This window comes from Lissotriton vulgaris, unplaced genomic scaffold (assembly GCF_964263255.1).
Source record: "Lissotriton vulgaris unplaced genomic scaffold, aLisVul1.2 SCAFFOLD_1663, whole genome shotgun sequence".
In the NCBI taxonomy this organism is placed as follows: Eukaryota; Metazoa; Chordata; class Amphibia; order Caudata; family Salamandridae; genus Lissotriton; species Lissotriton vulgaris.
The window spans coordinates 29244-48412 of NW_028247258.1; the positions used below are offsets into that span (position 1 = coordinate 29244).

At 47.0% G+C, this 19169-nt stretch overlaps 1 protein-coding gene across 1 annotated transcript in view; it reads left to right on the forward strand.

Moving 5' to 3' along the window:
• Nucleotides 1-19169, forward strand: part of LOC147665198 (protein transport protein Sec31A-like) — a 77548-nt gene that overhangs the window by 20173 nt on the left and 38206 nt on the right. Inside the window, exons 5-6 of the mRNA XM_086949682.1 lie at nt 7464-7502; nt 10003-10061. Coding sequence (XP_086805808.1) covers nt 7464-7502; nt 10003-10061 — 98 coding nt within the window. The remainder of the gene's footprint in view (nt 1-7463; nt 7503-10002; nt 10062-19169) is intronic.

Here is a 19169-nt window from a genome sequence, read left to right on the forward strand (position 1 = left end):
CTTTATTTGCATCATCTAGAATTACAGAGCTTTACATTAATTAGGATTTATGCTTGTATGTGAAAGCTTGCCATTTCACACAAGCTCCATGCCGCCTCCTCCCAAAAGCAGAAAGTAATTCCTAAATGGATGGAAGATTTTTCACTGGTTTGATTGTTGGGAGCATAGACCTGCTTTTAGTGACACAAAAGATTATTCCTAGTTTCCTTAGTCTATGTCTGAGGTGGGAAAAAATGAGACTCGGGTGAGCTCGTTTTCTGCCTTACTTTTGAACACCAGGCAGAGAAGTGTGCTTCATGATATCCAGATACTTGGCAGTAGGGGTGTGAATATTATTTACAACAAGTATCTGTTTCAGGTATTAAAATGTTTTTGGTTAATCAGTTAAAGTTCATGAAGAGTAAAGTGAAAGATTTCTTTTTTTAATCACCATGGTTCTGTAATAACAGTCAGGTGGTCTTCTGTATAAAATGTATCTAACCTGATTCACAGTGATCTGCAGATTTGTAAAATTGATTTGCACATTGAGCTAATGGTCTTGAGACATTTTTATTATATAACTAGATCTTTGAGTGCCACTTAATTATCAATTTAGTAAATGTAAGATATACAAGTAGTGGAACTTTACATCCCAGTAAACATTTTTTTTTTTTTTTACATACCTTCTCTGAGTATTACAGTTTAGAAGGATTGTGGCAAAACCTTGTGCCTAAAGGTATTTATTCAGTGGGGTTAAAGACCGGTTTACAACAAGTTTGCAGTCCCAGTGGATGGTTCAAAACCCAGGCGCTCAGTTCTTTTGTATGGAGTTGAAGAAGCAAAAAGTAAAAACATTCAAGACTGATTTCTCGACTCTGTACACTTGAACAATTCCATTTGCGGGCATTAGTCCAGCCATCTAAAAAATATTTTTCTCTTATAAATGTGATGCACTTTTTTTTAGAACTTGAGTCATACTCTTGGTACATTGCTGTTTGAGGACAAGTTGTAAACCTCTTTGTGTCTTTTGAGCGAGGAGTCCAGACCTAGCCATACTCCCTAGGTCTTATCTTCGAGAGGATTAGTAATGAACATCCCAGCAGTTTCATTTTTTTATCTACCTTTGCAAAACTTGGTTTAGGCATATAACAAAGGTCTGCAAAATGTACTTTTCCTCTATTTTTAGATTTCAAGAACGACCCTTGCTTGCCTCTACAATTTGGTGTTGTGGATAGCGATTCATTCACATTCACATTATATTTCTAAGGTTATCCTATTTTATAAAAAAAAACATTTACTGTTCCTAGACTAACCCTAGCCCTCATTTGCTATGAAATTCGGTAGGAAAATTGTATTGTTGCCAGGAAGGCTTATGTTTTTTTTATTGGAAGGGATCCCCCCCTTTTGTGTCTACACCTCAATCTCTACTGACAGGGTTTCCTCAGGGGTCTATTCTTAGTCTTTTGCTATTCAATATCTATATGACCCCTCTTATTTAGCTGGCTGAGGACCTGGGTGCCAAAGTGGTTGCCTACGCCGATGATGCGCAACTTTTGTTTACCTTGAAGAAACACGAGGCTGCCACATCTCATGTCAAGGCTTGCCTGTCTGCGGTATTTAGCTGGCTTGTGTTGGCTCAGTTGAAATGTAACACTGACAAAACAGTGATTCTCTTCTTTGGGGAGTTTCCCCCATTGTTTTGGCATCTTGTCTGGCCGACTGAATCTCCCTGTCCTTCTCCTTCAGGCCATCCTGTGAAAAATCTTGGCATCTGGTTTGATGAGAAACTCAGTTTTGGTAACCAGATTGGCAAACTCACTGGCACTTGCTTTGGTCTTTTAAAACTCCTCCGCAGGTTCGTGCCATCATTGCCTCTCTCTGCTAATGAAAAGGTTATCCGTGCTTTGGTTAACTCTCACATATACTAAGCGAATGCACTTTACGTCGGTCTGCCGTATTACCTTTTGAACAAATTACAGGTTGTTCAGAATGCTGCAGCTCCTCTTATACTGGATCTTCCTAAGCGCTCCAGTGTTAGTAAACACTTGCTTAACTTACAATGGCTGCCAGTTAATGCTAGGATAATGTTCAAGGCTGTGACCATTGCCCATGCTGCACTTTACGAGTATGGCCCTGCCTATCTTAGCAAACGTTTTCAGTTCTATACCCCCGGCAGGTTTCTTCGTTCCTCAATATGCTTTTAGCATCTGTTCCCGGGTTTCATTTGAAACGGAAGGGTGGCAGCTCTCTGTCCTACCTTGCAGCGACTTACTGGAATTCCCCGCCTCTGGATCTGCATAATAAGAATCCTTCTGAGTTAAGAAAAAAGCTCAAAACTTTCTTGTTCAATTAGCCTGTTTCTAGTTCATCTGCGCTTAGGTTCCCTTTGACTCTTGGGCTCGCGCCGAGACACTCTATTGAGTAGCTGTGCGCGCTACAAATCCCTAACATAACAAAGCCTTTAAGGTACACAGCTAAATATTGTATGGGATTTATAGATAAACTGTTTCCAGAAGGTAGGTTGCTCTTGCTCGTCCAGCACACAAGAAGTTTGACCATGCACCTTTACCTTTTGTATTTGGAACCCAATTCTGTGCCTTTGTAGCAGAGACAAACCTTGCTCTTGGATCCACGTACTACACACAGTTAATATGTGAATAGTGAAATTCTAATTTCGACCCAGGGAATTCTCCAGCTACACACTTTCACTCACCCTTCCTTATTAAAATGTACAAAACCCCTATAGCAGTACTACCTCCTGCATTCTTACCAGTCATTGTTTTGCGCAAGATGTAAAAAATGGCTTCTATTCAGCGAGGTGGTAAAGCTTTTTCCTATTACCATCCGAGTTGAGCTTTGAATATGCGCTGTTACTGTATCTGTCAGTTGTGTTCTATACTGTTGAGCTACATCTGAGTACCCTCCCCACTTGTACAGGAATCAGCATGGCAGTGCTCAAGTGTTTCTCCTTCTTGTTCTCTGGAAATCAGCAGCTCACTCAAACGGAGACCTCCAGATTCTCCCCTCCTTTGTGCTGTACTTCCAGTGGTATCTGCAGTGTTTTCCAATCTTTCCTCCTGCACTGACTTTTAAACCTATGCATCGAAATCTATCAGCTATAGGAGACTTAGTTCATCACAATCCATTATTATACTGATTTCCGGTGAAGACTTCTAGCCGCAGGTTCCTTATCTTTTGACTATTTACTTGGGTGTCAGACTGGATGTGGAAACTTATCAACAGTACCTCTTTCAGCCGGTGGGTGGCAACAAGTGGCTCTGCACTGACACCATTCTGTTTCGTAAATGACATGTGGTGTTTATATAGGCAACACTCCCTCGTGATGTCAGTTTCTTTCTTGTCGTACCACAAGACTTGGACCCTCTTATCTCTCTAAAACACTTTTACCATAGACGTTTGTCAAAAATCTTAGTGTGCATGGGAATGTCACCCAAACAGGTTTTAAGTCTTGAAGGGACTGTCACAAACAAATGTCTGTGACAGATCTCAATCAGGTGTACCTGATGGTGGTGGTGCCTGGGGTCGAGTCACGATGAATCTGAAAGCAATCCACGACTAAGAGGCAAAACTCTACATCGCCAAACATGAGAAGACTCAGCAGCAGGACTGGTCCAAGTCTCAAGCCTGGTCTCTATCCTTTTCTCAGCCCATATGCTGCCAGAGCAGTTCTAGAGGTTGATCTTCGTCGAGATTTAAATCATCCTGTAATTTAAAGAAGAAACATAAAAGATCAAAGCAGGACTCTTCCCCCGTCAGCATTTACTTTGACCTAACAATGCACGGGGGCATTGTACCTTCCAATTTCTGAGTTACTCTACTTAACAGCTAAGCTTGTAGCTGGTGCTGGCACAAGCAGAGATTCCTTGGCCATCTTCCACCTCAAACCAGATTGAAAAGGTCTGCGATGTCGTGGTACAACTCTTTGGATTTCTTCTAGCTCTATGTGGTATGCTTTCAAGCCCAAAGGAGCCAAGAGGCATTCCATTTGGGATTCCACAAGCAAGTTCCCCCTTGCCGCCAGTTTGTACCTGCCGACCCCACCACAACCCTGCTGGCTCGTAGCGATCCCACCTCCAGCACCATGATGTACCCCGATTCCTGGCACATTGATGGACAGGGAGGTACAAATTGTACTCTCCTACTCTTCACCAGTCCGACCTCAACCGAGGCTGCACCCAATCTGAGGTGCCATTTCCCCCTGGTAATCTATCACCTCTTCAAGGGGATAAACACATCCATCACTCCCTTTTTGGGATGGACACGGACAGCGATTATGATACAGGTGATGAGCTCGTGCAAACCTTTCATGGGGATAATTGGTACAAAGATTTGCAGTATGCCAATTGCCTCCATACCTCCCTTGAAACAAGTCTCTTCTCATCCCCTGGTCCAACCACAGAATAATCTGCTACCTATGCCACATGGTAATGTGTATAGTGGTCCAATTCCTTGACCTCCAACTCCCCACCTTAAAGGTAAATACCATTACATGGAAAGAAGTCCTCCAGCCGAGGAAGACCTCAACTGAGCCACTGCTGCATTTAAATCAGGCATTAACTGATACCTTATTAGGGGCCTGGGCCAAATCTTGCTCTGGACCTCCAGTCAGCAGGCAAATAGCGTGACACCATTGTTCAGTGCCGAGGAACCCTGCTTTACTATCTCAGCACTCCTCCCCTGAAAGCTTGGTGGGGCAGGCATCCACAAGCCGGTCTAATCCAAACACTTTTGTGACTTCTCCCCCCGACAGGGAGCCCAAGCTGGTGGAGTCATTTGGAAAGAGTTTTCCTTCCTGCCAGCTGCCTCCTGAGATGCTATTTCCATGCCATTTGAGAGCCGTTGACTCAAGTCCTCACTGGTGTCACCAAAGGTCTTCGGCCAGTCCTGGTGTATGCCATTGAAAACAATCAAGATGCAGCCATGTTCACAATTCGTGGTGGCTTGGACGCCACCAATGGCATCGGGTGAGCCATTGGCACCAGTGTTGCCATTCACCGTCATGCGATCAACCAGGCGATGTCTTCCCTTATGGACATGCCCTTTGATGGGACTTGCCGATTTGGGGACAAGACTATTTCCGGTTAGAGCTAGTCAGAGATTAGGGCTACTGCATATGCTTTAGGCTTATCCGCTCCTTAACGCCATATGCTCCAACCCTACCTCGCCTGGGCCTTTGGTAGAGCTGGTCTATTCCACCAGCCTGTCCATCCTTAGCAAGGAATCCAGCATTTTTGTGACAGAGGCCAGGTTGCAGTTGCACACCATCAGCGTCACCATCCCCCTCAATCCACTGCCCCACCTCTTCTTCAACGCACGCTTAGTGGAGCACAGCCACTCGGTTGGGGACAGGTACCACAATTTATATCTGGATAACAAGCTGTTACTTAAGACAGGTGAGTCCTGCAGATCACTCACAAAGGATATGCCTTACCTTTCCTTTCTTCTCTACCACACCGTCCACCAATGGCTAACGGAGGAACTTATGTCCCTTTTGTGGCAGGAAGTGCAATCTCTTTTGGCCAAAGGAGCTATTGAGAGGCTACCTTCTCCAGAAGTATAGCATTTTTGCTATTCCGCTAATTTCTGGTGCCCAAGAATGGAGGCCTTTGTCATATTCTAGACCTGCGTGCTCTCAACTTGTTCCTCTGCCAGGACAGATTCCAAATGCCCACTCTGGCCCAGTACTGGTTTGTCCTTTTTTTTTTTTTTGCAGAGTTTTATATAGCGCAAACTTGACCCGAATCGGGTATCAGAGTGCTTTACATAGCACCAGTTACGTTACATGAGGACACACATACAATTTTTTCCGCACAGGGAGATTAAGTGATTTGCCCAGAATCACAGGATGTTCAGCGTCATTGCAGAGATTCCAACCCAGTTCCCCAGATTCGAGGTCGACCGCCCTAGCCGCAGGCCAACTCCTCTCTCCTTGACCCTTGAGACTGGATGCTGGCGTTGGACCTACAGGATGCCTAATTCTATAAACTGGTCCTGCTGGCTCATCGGCTCTACCTGCAGTTCGTGGTGGGACCAGAGCATTTTTCAGTTCCCCTTTCGTTTCATCTCTGGTGTTCACAAAAATGATGGCGGTGGTAGCAGGGCACAGTTCGAAGTCAGGGCTGCCCCTACCTTGATGACTGGCTGTTGACGTCGGGCTTGCCTCAGGTAGTCGTCAACCACCTCGAGACTATGGCAAAACTCCTATTGTCTTTGTGGTTCACTGTCAACATGCTGAATGGTACCAGCTTTGTCAGAGTATTTCCCCCATGTAAATTTTTGTAGTGTACATGTTTCGGTATCCTCACCATCAGCAAATGGGTTCTGTTCTAGTGTCTGAGTTAGTAGGCTGCATGCTGATCCAAAGACAGGTAAATGAAAAGGAAAGTTTGCTTAACCTTTCTGAAGAGGTGACTCAATCTTTTTAACAAGTTTTTTCTATTTACCTCCATATTAGCTTCTTCCCTTTTATAGACTCCAGTATAGGTCTGTTGATGCTCATTTCTGGATTCACATTGAGCAAATGTGATTCTAAATGCATTTCTAAAGCCACTTGTCACATGCAAACTTAACGGCAATTGAGCTATTCAGTAGAGACAATTGTCCCCTGCTGAAGAAACCTCCATAAAAGGTATATAGGGCATTGTGACTTATGCAGTCCATCTAAAAGATGTCAAATAATCTAGGTAATAACTGTGAGCCAAATAATTTCCAAAAAGCAGGGTAGAAAGTGTTTTTCACTGAACGTGTTTTGTTAAGGTATATCTTGAAATTCTCCAGCATTATCCTGGATTGTGTGCAGTGCTTTATCAAAGTGCAGGAGCACAACGTTGTTTGCAAGAGCTCGGGCAGGGGTTGCTGCGTAGCAAGACTGTCTAGTCTTGCTTCCATATCTTGCCTTCTCCTTCGCTACCCAACACTTCCTTTCTCGTTATTTCACTATTAAGGGTTCTTTTTCATCCGTCTAGTCTCCCTTTGTGACTTATTTTTCTTTCTTTTTTCTTGCTCTGGGTCTGAAAATAGAAAAAATAGTTCAGGTTCCCATAAATGAGCTAGGCACTTGCAGCTAGAGCAAAAGATTACCAATGGTTACGTGTGTGTCTGTCTGTCTTTCTTGGTCTGGCATAAATCTTGCATATTTTTTAGACAAACCCTCCACATTGCAGAATGAATTTTGATGGCCACTCTCGAGAATTTGTTGTGTTTTATAGTTCAGACCATCTTTTCTTTGTAGGCTTTTTTAAAGTTCTTAGCTCGTTACATGCCCATTTTCTGGTGCTGTCTAATGTGTATTGCAGAGTTACACAACTTATGCCACATTTGAGTAGTCTTGCAGGACCAATTTATAATATCAAGGAAGATGGTGCAATTTTATTGAGAAGCTCACTTTAAAGGAAGAGGTGTGCAATAGCTTTGTATGTACTCTTCTTTACACCCTTTGAGTTACTTTTGCATTTCATCCACAGAAAATCTATCTACCCAAGACATGGCAGCTTTCCTGCAAGGTGAATTAGCTATGTAGTCTGAACTAACGACTCATGTGGAATATATGTTTAATCAATGAACCTAATAAAATATTCCTTAAATTAAACTCTTGATTTCTGTGATTTCACTCAATAGTAGATATAATTAAGCTGTGTGATACAAATCTGCACCTTTTTTCTGGACATTAAGATGTTAGGAGCGGACTCTCTAAAAACCAGTACAAGATGAGAAGCTCTGTTGTAGTTTGATTGGAAGGCAGAAAGGAGGCTGGGTGGGCGAGTTGTAATAACTCTCATTGTACTACCAGCTCATTTCTTCCCTTGGTTTGGTTTATTTGTGTTACAAATGTTTTATTTTCTTTGGAAATTGTAAAGAGCACCTGTAATTTTATTTTATTTAAACTGAGCTATCCGTGTTTGTCTGAAGGTGTTTTCAGGGGCTTGTGTTAGCTTTTGTTTCATTTTTAAAATTTGAGTGATTGTCTATTTGCACAGGTCTGAAAATACTACTTAGTACATTTTTGATGTGTGAATACGAAGCATATCTAATCAATTGGACCTTTTTGTAGTGCAAATACGGATGTAACGTCTTGTGATGTACTGAGAAATGTTAGTCCCATTTCCATAAGACATTGTGTTGAAATGTAGAGCATTCTGTAATTATTGCAAAGGCATGTCGTTGTTCTGGCGTTTTGAACATCGCCCAGATCTTACACTGGAACAAAGTCATTGGGCTTTGCTCCAGTTGAGTTATACCAAGATTACTCGTCTGTACTACTCGTTTAAAAGTTACGAGTGATAGTAATTTATTCTCGGTATGGCTTATTCATATTTCAATTGCTGGATGGGGGAGTATTGAATAGAGTGGTAGTGTGGGTACACCACAAATCCTGTGTGCCAACATTTTTCTTAAGTGTCATTTTGAGGCCTTTTTTGGAGGAGCAAGTAAAGATTAATTTCCTATGAGCATTTAGATAGTATATCTATGAAATGGGAGTTGCTAGATAGATGTTTCCAACGTACTTCCCTGTTGGTGAGTGTTTTGGAGTTGCAAGTAGATCTGTGAGCTGTATTTGGACTATCCTTTTCCATCTGTAGCTTGCTCCAATATTGTCTTAAGAACTAATGGTAGATCAGCATTTAGTATTTTATTGAAGCATCTAATTTGCTTTTGCATGTTCTGCTGAAATATGTGAAATTTTAATTTCTTCTTTGATTATCTCTGTATTGCCTACACAGACCGAAATTATTTATTTTTTATGTCTTTTTTTTTTAATTGCTCGGACCAATTTGGCAGCTGTGATTTACATGTAACAGGTGAACAGGAATAAGAACATATGAAGAACAAAGTATGGTTATGATGCAAAAAGAGACTTGGGAACACTACTCATTTAAGTACTGTCTGAAATTGTGGGTTGTTCTGCCTTTTCGGCACTTGTTTGCATTTTCTTGCTGCTAGGTGAGTGATTGCCTGGTTCAGGGTTTTGTACACATAAATATCCATTACAAGGCTCTGTTTTCCTCAGGTGGTACTTCCTTTTTCCGCATTGTGAAGTGTTTTTTTCCCAAATATGTAGGTTTTCCCAAGTGTAGCCAGATATTTTGAATTTGATTATGGCTTCCAGAAAATTTTATGACACTCTCTCAAAGTAGAATTGGTGTGATCTGATTTCTTCGACGCTTTGAGGCATGCTGCAACTGGAAGAACGGATTTGAGAGGAAGAAAGACACATTTGGAGAAACCGGGTAGTAAAGCCTTTCTGTTAGGTGATAGGTCTCACGCCTGAATTGTATTTCTCGAGTCATATGGAGATAATGGGGAATTCGTTTTTAAAAATGAAATAGTAAAGGAGGCAGATTTAATCAGTTTGATAATGTCTGATTCCATGGTAATGTGGTCGAAGATAAAGCCGAGCAATTTTTATGAAGGTGCCGGTATAGGGAAGTCATGAGGTGTTGTGGTGATTGTCTGTAGTCTAGGGGGGCAATTCCAGTTTTTGCTTCGTTTATTTAGAAGGAAAATAACTTCATACATGCAATTACATCTTCAAGTGATAATTTCAAGACCAATAAGTCTTTCAGGATAAATCTAATAAGTCTTTCAAAATATTTCTGGATTTCAGGAGTGTATGTCTGATGATTAACAACTCTAAATGATTGTTAAACATGGTGCAGGCAGAAACAAAATGGCCATTGGAAGTCTTTCTTCTATTACATCAGTGTGTGTTGGTGTAAGGAAGTTTTTTTGATAACAGAGGTGGTGTTGAGCAAGTTGTCAGTGTTTGCATCATTTGAGACTAAATATCTTCACAAGACAAGCAAGTCAAGCCTTGGAGTTAGACACAGAACTCGACACCCTCTGTGTCACATTCTTCATTACAATTTTTCTTTTTTATGAATAACATGCACAATTATAAAAAAAATTATTTGGAGCGTATGATGATTTTTAAACTGTAAACATTCAGGGATCGGAACTTGATCTCCACAAAGTAAATGCTGTGCTGTAATTTTTTCCTTCCAGGACCTCAGAACGGGTGGAACGATCCTCCTGCGCTGAACAGAATTTCGAAGAAAAAAAAGGTATGTGTCACTAGAGTCAGCTAAGACCAGATTGCTAGTTTTTGTTTTACTGCATTATTCAGTCTGCCTTTTAAAAAAATATCGTATTCTTTACTTCATTTGAATTATAATGCAATCTAGCAGCGGAGGCACCATTGTAAAATACATCATCCTTGATAATCTTCAGTGATAGGGCAGTTGATGAGAATCATTTCCTTGCTCACAGCTTCAGAGTTTCTATGTTACAAGTTATGGAACTGCCTGAAAAAAGTCGCCCCTGTCTCAACCGGACTGCAGGCTAGCATAAAGCAAAGATGGCCACCACATGATGTGGAATGGAAGAGGCAAGAGGCATCTGGACCTCCACAGGACATCTTTTGGAGTTCTCTTAATAAAGGGAGTGAAGCACTTTGGAGATAGACTGCTGACTGAGTACAGTGCTGAGGCTGACTGAGTACAGTGCTGGACTGATCTCACTCACAGATACACAGACTGTTTATGAAAGGATTTTTTTCAGTTTGAAGATAAAAGCCCTTCCTGGGAAGTCAGCACTAAGAGCCCTATATAGGACAACGAAAAACATAAGAAGAGAGATGTTTTGCAGTAGCACTGTAAAATAAGAGGTGACGTCTGCATACTCGTGGGCGAAGGGAGTTCAGAAGGTATTGGGAGGGTTTACCATTTGCAGGATGGCTGTGATTGAAAAGAGGTGCGTAGGGACAGGGATGCCACACATAGTGCTCTGTGGGCTACTAAATAAAACAAGAGATACCTCTTGTTTTATTATGAAACTGTATGATCATAGTGCAGGCAAAAGGTTTCGATGGGCTCTATTTTATATCGTGTGGACATGGACTGTATGGTCATCGAGGGAAACGGAATAGATAGTGGCTGTTGCTGGTGAAAGCAAGTCATGTATATCTGCACCAAGAGTTGGAGGTGTCAATACATACCCAATGTCCTACAAATGATACAAATCAAGTGAGGAAGACTACAACAGAAGTGCTATTGGTGAAGAGTCTGCAGATTAAAAGATCTTGACACTTAATGGTATTCAAATGCAGAGGTGCCAACATCTCACCAAGATGATATGATCATGTCAGAAATGTTGGAGACCTGCGTCGATTGCTGCACCATGCACCCCAATGCCTTCAAGTGAGGTCCCTCAAGCTCCTTGCTGCCCGATGTGTGGCGCTGCAGCAGTCTCTATCCTGGTCGAGAGGAACCACCAAGCATCGGCCACGGAGCCCAAAATCTTAATCTCACTCGAGTAAGAAGTCGAAGAGGTCCTAGACTTCTCCTCATCCGTCGGCCAACGAGACAATGGATTGTCATCAATCGAGTCCTGGCTCCTGGTTCATGAAGGGACCCCTCCTAGTTCGGGAGGGGCCCCCTCCTGGTTCTGGAGGGGCCCATCCTAGTTCCACACCAGTTGCTCGCTCTCCGGCACCAGTTAGGCCCCTTTGATCCATTGCTGTATCCGTACTGGTGCCGGTCTTACCACCTCGACCTTCCCCGGCACCATTCTTGATGTTCTCGGCGCCATGTGCATCCACCGGCGGCCATGCCTCTATTCAGATTCTCAACTCCGACACTGTGCCAAAGGGGCATTGTCAAACTCCTGCTCCAGCCCCAACTGGAGCCATGCCTTTCAGGCCAGAGCCATCATTCTGTGGGCTAGGGCTCTGGTAGGATTGAGAGGGGTCGCTGTACCCTGGGGAATACCAGCCTTTAGATCCCCAAATGGACTGGAGTGAGGACTTGGGTTGAGGCCAGTTGACTGGACACTTACAAATACTGGCATGCTTTCTCCTCTGACCATGGCCACAGAGGAGGGGAGTGTCCTTTGCCATGATGGTGAGAAGGGTGGCTAAGGTTTTGGACCTTAGCCTGCCCTCAGTGGCAGTCAAGAAGAATGTCTTGACAGAGGTGCCTCAACCGGGAGTGTCTCCCTTGGAACTGCTTCTCCCATTTAATGAGGCCCTTACAGAAGTCCTGCTTGGGACTTGGTCCAAAGCCAGCGCAGGAGCTCCTGTGAACAGGACGATTGCCCACCGCTCTGCCCCACAAGTCCCCCAACTTTCTCACACAACACCCTACCCGATAGAACTTGGCGGTCCAAGCCTCTACCTCCCATGTAAATCCTGGTGCATTCCTTATTGCCCCACTGGATAGGAAACCCACAAGTCTGGACACCTTGGGGAAGGTAATGTTTTCTTCCACCAGCCTGGCAAAGCGGTCCGTAAACCCCTGTGCCTTTTGGGACATTACTCCCACGCTCATTGAGATTCGGTTGCGCAGGTGCTGCCATTCGTCCTGGAGGAGGCCTGGGCCATACTTGCCAAGGGGAGAGATGCAGCTAAGTTCACAGTCAGATGTGGACTTGATACCACCAACTCCCTGGGCAGGGCGGTTTTATTGACAGTGGCCTTATGGCACTACACCTGGCTGAGAACTGGCTTTTCAGGGGATGTCCAAGCTTAGCTTATGGAAATGCCCTTTGATGGCTTCCTTCTCTTCGGAGCCAATTCGGATTCAGTGCTTGAGTGCTTTAAGGAAAGCAGGACTATGAACAGGTCTTTAGGGCTTCCCATAGCCCCTCACCCCCTTCAATCCACCTTTCGCAGCCACAAAGGGTTCTTCCAGCCGTGTCTATACCTGCCCAGCCACCGCAGTGCGACAAGCTTACCAGCCTCTGCGTGGCAGAGGGGCACCCCCAGGCCTCCTGGGCTGGGAAGCCAGAAGTCTGGCCAGTCCACAACCCTAGACAGCCTCCAATTCCTTATAGTTTGCCCTCTTACCATCATGGGCACCCAGTGGGAGGCAGGATACACCATCACCTGTCCCACTGGAGCGCTATGACATCAGGCCAATGGGTTTCTTGAAATTGTCCGAAGGGGTAACACCTTCCCCTTTGTGACTACCCCTCCACCCATTCCACCTACTTGCAACAGGCCAAAGGAGCACTATCTTTTATTGCTCCAGGAAGTGACCGCTCTCTGGGCCAAGGGAGCCATAGAGAGTGTGCTGACAACAGAAGTTGGTCATGGTTGCTATTTCCGCAACTTTCTGCTGCCCAAGAAGGACAGAGCCCATCTATCTATCCTAGACCCGCACCCTCTCAATTTCTTCCTCAAGAAGAAGTTCAAAATGCTTATGCTTGTTCAAGTCCTCTCTTGCCTGGGATACTGGACGGTAGAGTTGGACTTGCAAGATGAATTCATTTCCACATTCCCACTCTGCCTACCGACACGTGTTACCTGATGTTTTTGATGGCCCACGAGCACTTGCAGCTTGGCATGCTCCCTTTTGGCTTTCCCAGCACCCCTCGAGCGTTCACCAAGGTAATGGTGGTGGTTGCAGCTCATTTGCGGAGATCAGGAGTGCCAGTCTTCCTCTATCTCGACGACTGGCTGCTGAAGGCATGCTCGTCCCAGGCTGTCGTCTCCCACCTCCAGACTATGGCGGACATCTTTCATTCGCTGGGGTTTGCTATAAATGCGCGGAGGTCACACCTGACACCATCTCAGACACTTCAGAGCTATTCTGGACACAGTGCGGATTCAGGCCTTTCCTCTCGAATGGCGAGTCCAGAATGTTCTGCCTCTATCCTTGGATTTCAGTGAGGCTGATTCTGAGGCTGCTGGGACTCATGGCCTTGTGCATCCTGCTGGTAGCACATGCTCGCTGGCATATGCAGGCTCTACAATGGGATCTGAAGTTCTGTAGTAGGGGATCTCTGTGTATAGTCATAATCTAGTGAATAGTCCCGCCCATATGTGTGGACCCCGAAGCAATCAAAAATAATCTCTTAAAGTGTCGAAAAAATGCAGAACTGCACAGACACTTAAGAGAGAATTTAAAGACACATAATGCAGCCTATAAACAGGCTACACTGTCCAGTACTTCAGCTAGAAATTCCACCAAAAATCCACAAAGCAGCAAAGCCTGTCCAGATTTCCCTTGCCTTCAGCAAAAACCCCTCTGGAATGATGGAGAGGAAGACATGGACAGACAAGCCCCATAGGCTGCCATTATGTGGCTCAGAACAGGATACTGTGCCTTTAAGAGAACTTTCCAGAACTTCACAGTATCCCAGAATGCCTGAAGGTCCCTCTTACTTTCAGTTCTTTTTTCCGGCTCCTGCTAGCAGGACCCTGGAGCATTGAGCTCTCCCTTTTTGGAATTTATTTGGTGTTTGTTCGCTAATTTTCACAGATTTAGTACTTTATTGTGCTGTGGGGCTTTTCTTCTTGGTTTTCTCACTCTGTTTTTTGTCGAATATGCCTGCATTATTCGACAAATGCTCGGAGTGTTCCAGGAAAAAGGCCAGGTCGGACCACCATGGGGTGTGTATCCTCTGCCTTCCAGCTTCTCATGTTCCAGAGGAGTGTGTTATCTGCCAAGGCTTCTCTGGAAGGACCCTGAGGGAAAGGAAGAAGATCAGACTTCAGGGTCTCGAAGAAAGAAGACTGAAAGCACAAGGTGGGTCTGAAGGGGCTTCTTCTGCCCATGCTGAGGCCCCTGGGGGGCTCCCCAGGGGCAGGAAGACCAGCAAGCGTCACCATTCTCCGCCTGGGTCCATTGCTCCCACTACGGCGTTGAGAGGAATGACTGCAGTCTGTTCCCCATCGTCGGAGACGAAACGACGTCGACGCTCGGCGTCGAGGGATATCACTAGACCTTCGATGTCCACGGTGGCTGTTTCATCGTCATCCTGGCGTCGGCGCTCGCCGTCGAGGCGATACCGCCGTTCGCCGTTGGCGAAGAGGAGGCGGACGTCGTCGGTGAGGTCCTCTCCGTCAAGGTCGCCGTCGAGGCACAGGAGGTCGCCGGTCGAGGCAAGGGAGGTCGCTGTCGAGGCACAGGAGGTCGCCGTCGAGGCACAGGAGGTCGCCGTCGAGGCACAGGAGGTCGCCTTTGAGGCCCCGAGGATCGCCGTCGAGGCACTGAAGTTCACCGTCGAGGCGCAAAAGGTCGCCGTCGAGGCACAGAAGGTCGCCGTCGAGGCGCAGAAGGCGTTCGACGCCGAGGAAGAGACGCTCGGCGTCCAGGGGCCGACGCTCGCCGTATGGTCGCCGTTCTTCGACGCCGAAAAGAGGTGGAAGTAGACCTGATGCCGTGGGAGGTTCGCCTACGTCCCAGGCTGGAAGAGAAGGGGGTTCGCCGCACTCGGTGTATTCCGAGGTGTATACCCCGTCTGGGAAGGTGACTCCCCCTCCTCAGTTATCGAGGGGTCCCCCTCCGAGGACGCTTACTCCGCCTCCGTTACCTCCACCGCAACCTGGGTCAGGGTTGCCTGAGAAGCCACCTCCGGTTCCACCGAGGTCGACTTTGTTACCTAAGCTTCCGACGCCTCGCAAGGGTACACCTAGACCGAAGGCTCCGTCCAAACCCAAGTCACCCGTTCCGGTGGACCCGGTTGATCGTCCTCGGCCGAGGAGGTCCCGTTCACGCTCAGGACGGAGAGGAAGATCAAGGAGTCGTCATAGATCCTCCACCAGATCAAGGCGTCGCCATAGGAGGCGAGAGTCTAGGTCCCGCACGGACTCTTACAGGACCCATTCCTACTCGCCGACATTATCGAACTCTGCTGAGACCAGGATCTCTCCAGTGGATGACATTGCCACATTGCCACATTCCAGGAAGTTCTCCTGAGGGGAGCTGCGAAGTTAGGTATCACGGTGACGGCTCCAACACCTACGACGTCCGTGATATTCGAGACGCTTCACAAGAAGCACTTGTCTCGCCCTCTTCTGCCTCTGGTACCTGGATTGAAGGAACCTGCGGAGGAGCTGTTCCTCACGCCAGCGGTGGTGAAGGCCGCTCCGTCCCGGCTTCTAAAGAAGTACAGGGCCCCGGATTCGGACCCTGCCTTTCTGAGAGTGGATCCGGTACCGGATTCAGTGATAGTGACGGCGGCCAGGAAATTGCATTCTACCTCCCCGTCATCCACAGTGCCGCCAGATAAAGATAGTCGATGGATCGACTCAGCGGGCAGGAAAGCGCGTGGGACCGCTTCCGCAGCCATGAAGGCTGCCAGCGATACAGCTCTGCTGGGCCGTTACGACTGGGTGCTGTGGGACCCCCTACAACAGTTTGTGGAACTGCTACCGAGAGACAAGAGGAAGGACTTCCAGGAGATCCTCAAGGAAGGGATGCTGGTATCAAACCAGGTGATCAGTGCAGCGGCGGACGCCTCCCTGTTGGCCGCACATGGTTACTGCCATGGAATCAATCAGCGGCGGCATGCCTGGCTACGGCTCACGTCACTCAAGCCTGAGGCCCAGCAGCGGGTGGCCAATCTGCCATTTTCTGGGGAGACCCTATTCGGGAAACACGCGGATGATGAGATTGTCCGCATGAAGGCGGAGGCGGAGACCCTTACGGCTGTGGGCTTGGAGAAGCCCAAAGAAAAGAAAGCCTACCGACCGTTCCAAAGGCGGTTCGGTGCACAAGGAAGAGGACGGGGACAGTCTTCGGGACAACAGCAGCAACAACAGCAACAGTTCCGGAGACCCTTCCAGAAAAGACAAAAGGGTAGAGGAGGACAGCAGTCCTCTACCGCGAACAAGGGCCCGGCCGGGTCTCGACCCTGAGCGGTTACTTCCCCTGCATCCGTTACCCGCACCGCTGGGGGGAAGCGTTCAATTTTTTCTGGCAGAGTGGAGAAAAATTACTCAGGACAAGTGGGTGCTGAATATTGTTTGCAATGGATACAGTCTTCGGGTCATCAGCCCTCCTCCAGCGATCTCTCCGGTCAGCTCGCAGTATCAACTGCGCGCGCTCCAGGCGGAGGCCGATATCCTGTTAAGGAAAAGGGCGATAGAAGACGTACCTCTGTCTCAAAGAGGAAGAGGTCTGTACTCCCGGTTCTTCCTGGTTCGCAAGAAGGACAAGAACGAGTTCAGGCTCATTCTGGACTTGCGGCAGGCAAACAAGTGGATTCGCAGAGAAAAGTTTCGCATGCTGTCGTTGCATCAGATTTTTCCTCAGTTGCAGCGGGGACTGGCTTTATGCCATAGACCTACAGGATGCTTACTTCCACGTGCCCATCGCGTACAAACACAGGAAGTTTCTGCGATTTCAAGTCGGCACCAACCATTATCAATACACAGTGCTGCCATTCGGGCTGAAATCTGCGCCCAGGACTTTCTCAAAGTGCATGGCAGTGGTAGCGGCACACCTCAGGAAGAACAAGGTGTTTGTCTACCCGTACCTGGACGATTGGTTGAGCAAGGCCTCCTCCTTCTCGGAAGCTCAGGCAGACTTCCAGAAGACGTACGTTCTCTTGAACAAGTTGGGGTTGCACATCAACATGTCCAAGTCTGTCCCGATCCCGGTCCAGTGCATTCAATACTTGGGGACCACCATCAATACGCTGTCAGCAAGCGTGTCTCCTTCGGAGGAGCGACGGCGATCGATCCTTCGGAAGGCTCAGGCTCTTATGACCGCTCCATCTACAACAGTGAGGACGGTATCTTGTCCACTGGGGTCGATGGCCTCTTGTATCTTTCTCACTCCTCATGCACGGCTACACATGAGACCTCTGCAGGAGTGCTTGGAGGACCAATGGGACCAGAGGAAAGGATCTTGGGACGACAAGATACAACTGTCTCTGCATGCTCTTCAGTCTCTGAAGTGGTGGTGTTCAGTGGAGAATCTCCTCAGAGGGGTTCCCCTCCACAAGGACATCCCTACTCAGACTATCGTGACGGATGCTTCTCTCCAAGGCTGGGGAGTGCATTCGGTAGACTTACAGATTCAAGGAACGTGGTCTCAGATGGAGTCCACGTATCACATCAATTTCCTGGAACTCAGAGCTGTTCACTTGGCACTGAAGGCCTTTCTTCCGTCCTTCCAGACCAACTCTCTGCTTGTACAGACGGACAATACAACCACAATGTATTACCTCAACAAGCAGGGGGGGTCGAGATCGCGCACTCTGTCTCGGGAGGCGCAGACGATCTGGCGCTGGCTTCTGACCAGAGGATTGACGATAACGGCTACCCATCTACCAGGTGTGCAGAATGTTCAGGCAGAAGCACTGAGCAGACTGATTCAGGAAAACCACGAATGGGTCATAAACGACGAAGTACTAGGAGAAGTCTTCGAAAGGTGGGGGACGCCAGACGTAGATCTGTTCGCCACAGCCGAAAACAGCAAATGCCGAGACTTCGCCTCCAGGTACTACCAGCAAGGGATGCTGGGGAATGCACTCTGGATCAACTGGTCGAACAGCTTTGTTTACGCTTTTCCGCCCATTCCCCTGATTCCAGCGGTGCTCATCAAGCTGGCTCGGTCCAGGGCACGTATGATCCTGATTGCCCCGGAATGGCCCAGACAGTGGTGGTTCACGGACCTTCTACACCGGTCAATCCTTCCGCACATACGGCTGCCGTGCAGGCCGGACCTTCTCACGAAGTTCGGGGGGCAGATGTTGCACCCCAACCTCTCGTCCTTGAGTTTGGCGGCATGGCTCCTGAGATAGTGCAATATGGCCATTTGAATCTGCCCGAAGATTGCATGGACATACTGAAGGAGTCTAAGAGACCTTCCACTCGGACTTCTTATGCTTACAAGTGGAAGAGGTTTTGTATCTGGTGTGTGTCCAGGAACTTTGACCCAACGACGTGCAAGGAAGATGTCATCCTTCCGTACCTTCTGCATTTGGCGCGGTCTGGCCTTAATGTTCATTCCATTAAGGTTCATCTCGCTGCATTGACTGCCTACAGGAAAAGCCCTTTACAGACTTCCTTCTTCCAGATCCCTGTGATCAAGGACTTTTTGGAAGGCTTGAAGAAAGTGTTCCCTCCTGTCCGGCTTCCGTCGCCTTCATGGGAATTGAATGTGGTGCTGTCCAGATTGATGAAGGAGCCTTTTGAACCCCTTCATAAGGCTTCGTTGCAGCACCTTCCTGGAAGGCGGCGTTCCTCGTGGCCATTACATCGGCCCGCAGGGTGAGTGAAATTCAGGCGTTGTGTTGTAATGAACCTTATACTGTATTTCATGCTGCTAAGGTTGTTATGCGTACTCACCCTAAATTTCTTCCCAAGGTTATTTCTGACTTTCATGTCAACCAGACTATAACTTTACCTACGTTTTTTCAGAACCCTTCATCTCCAGCGG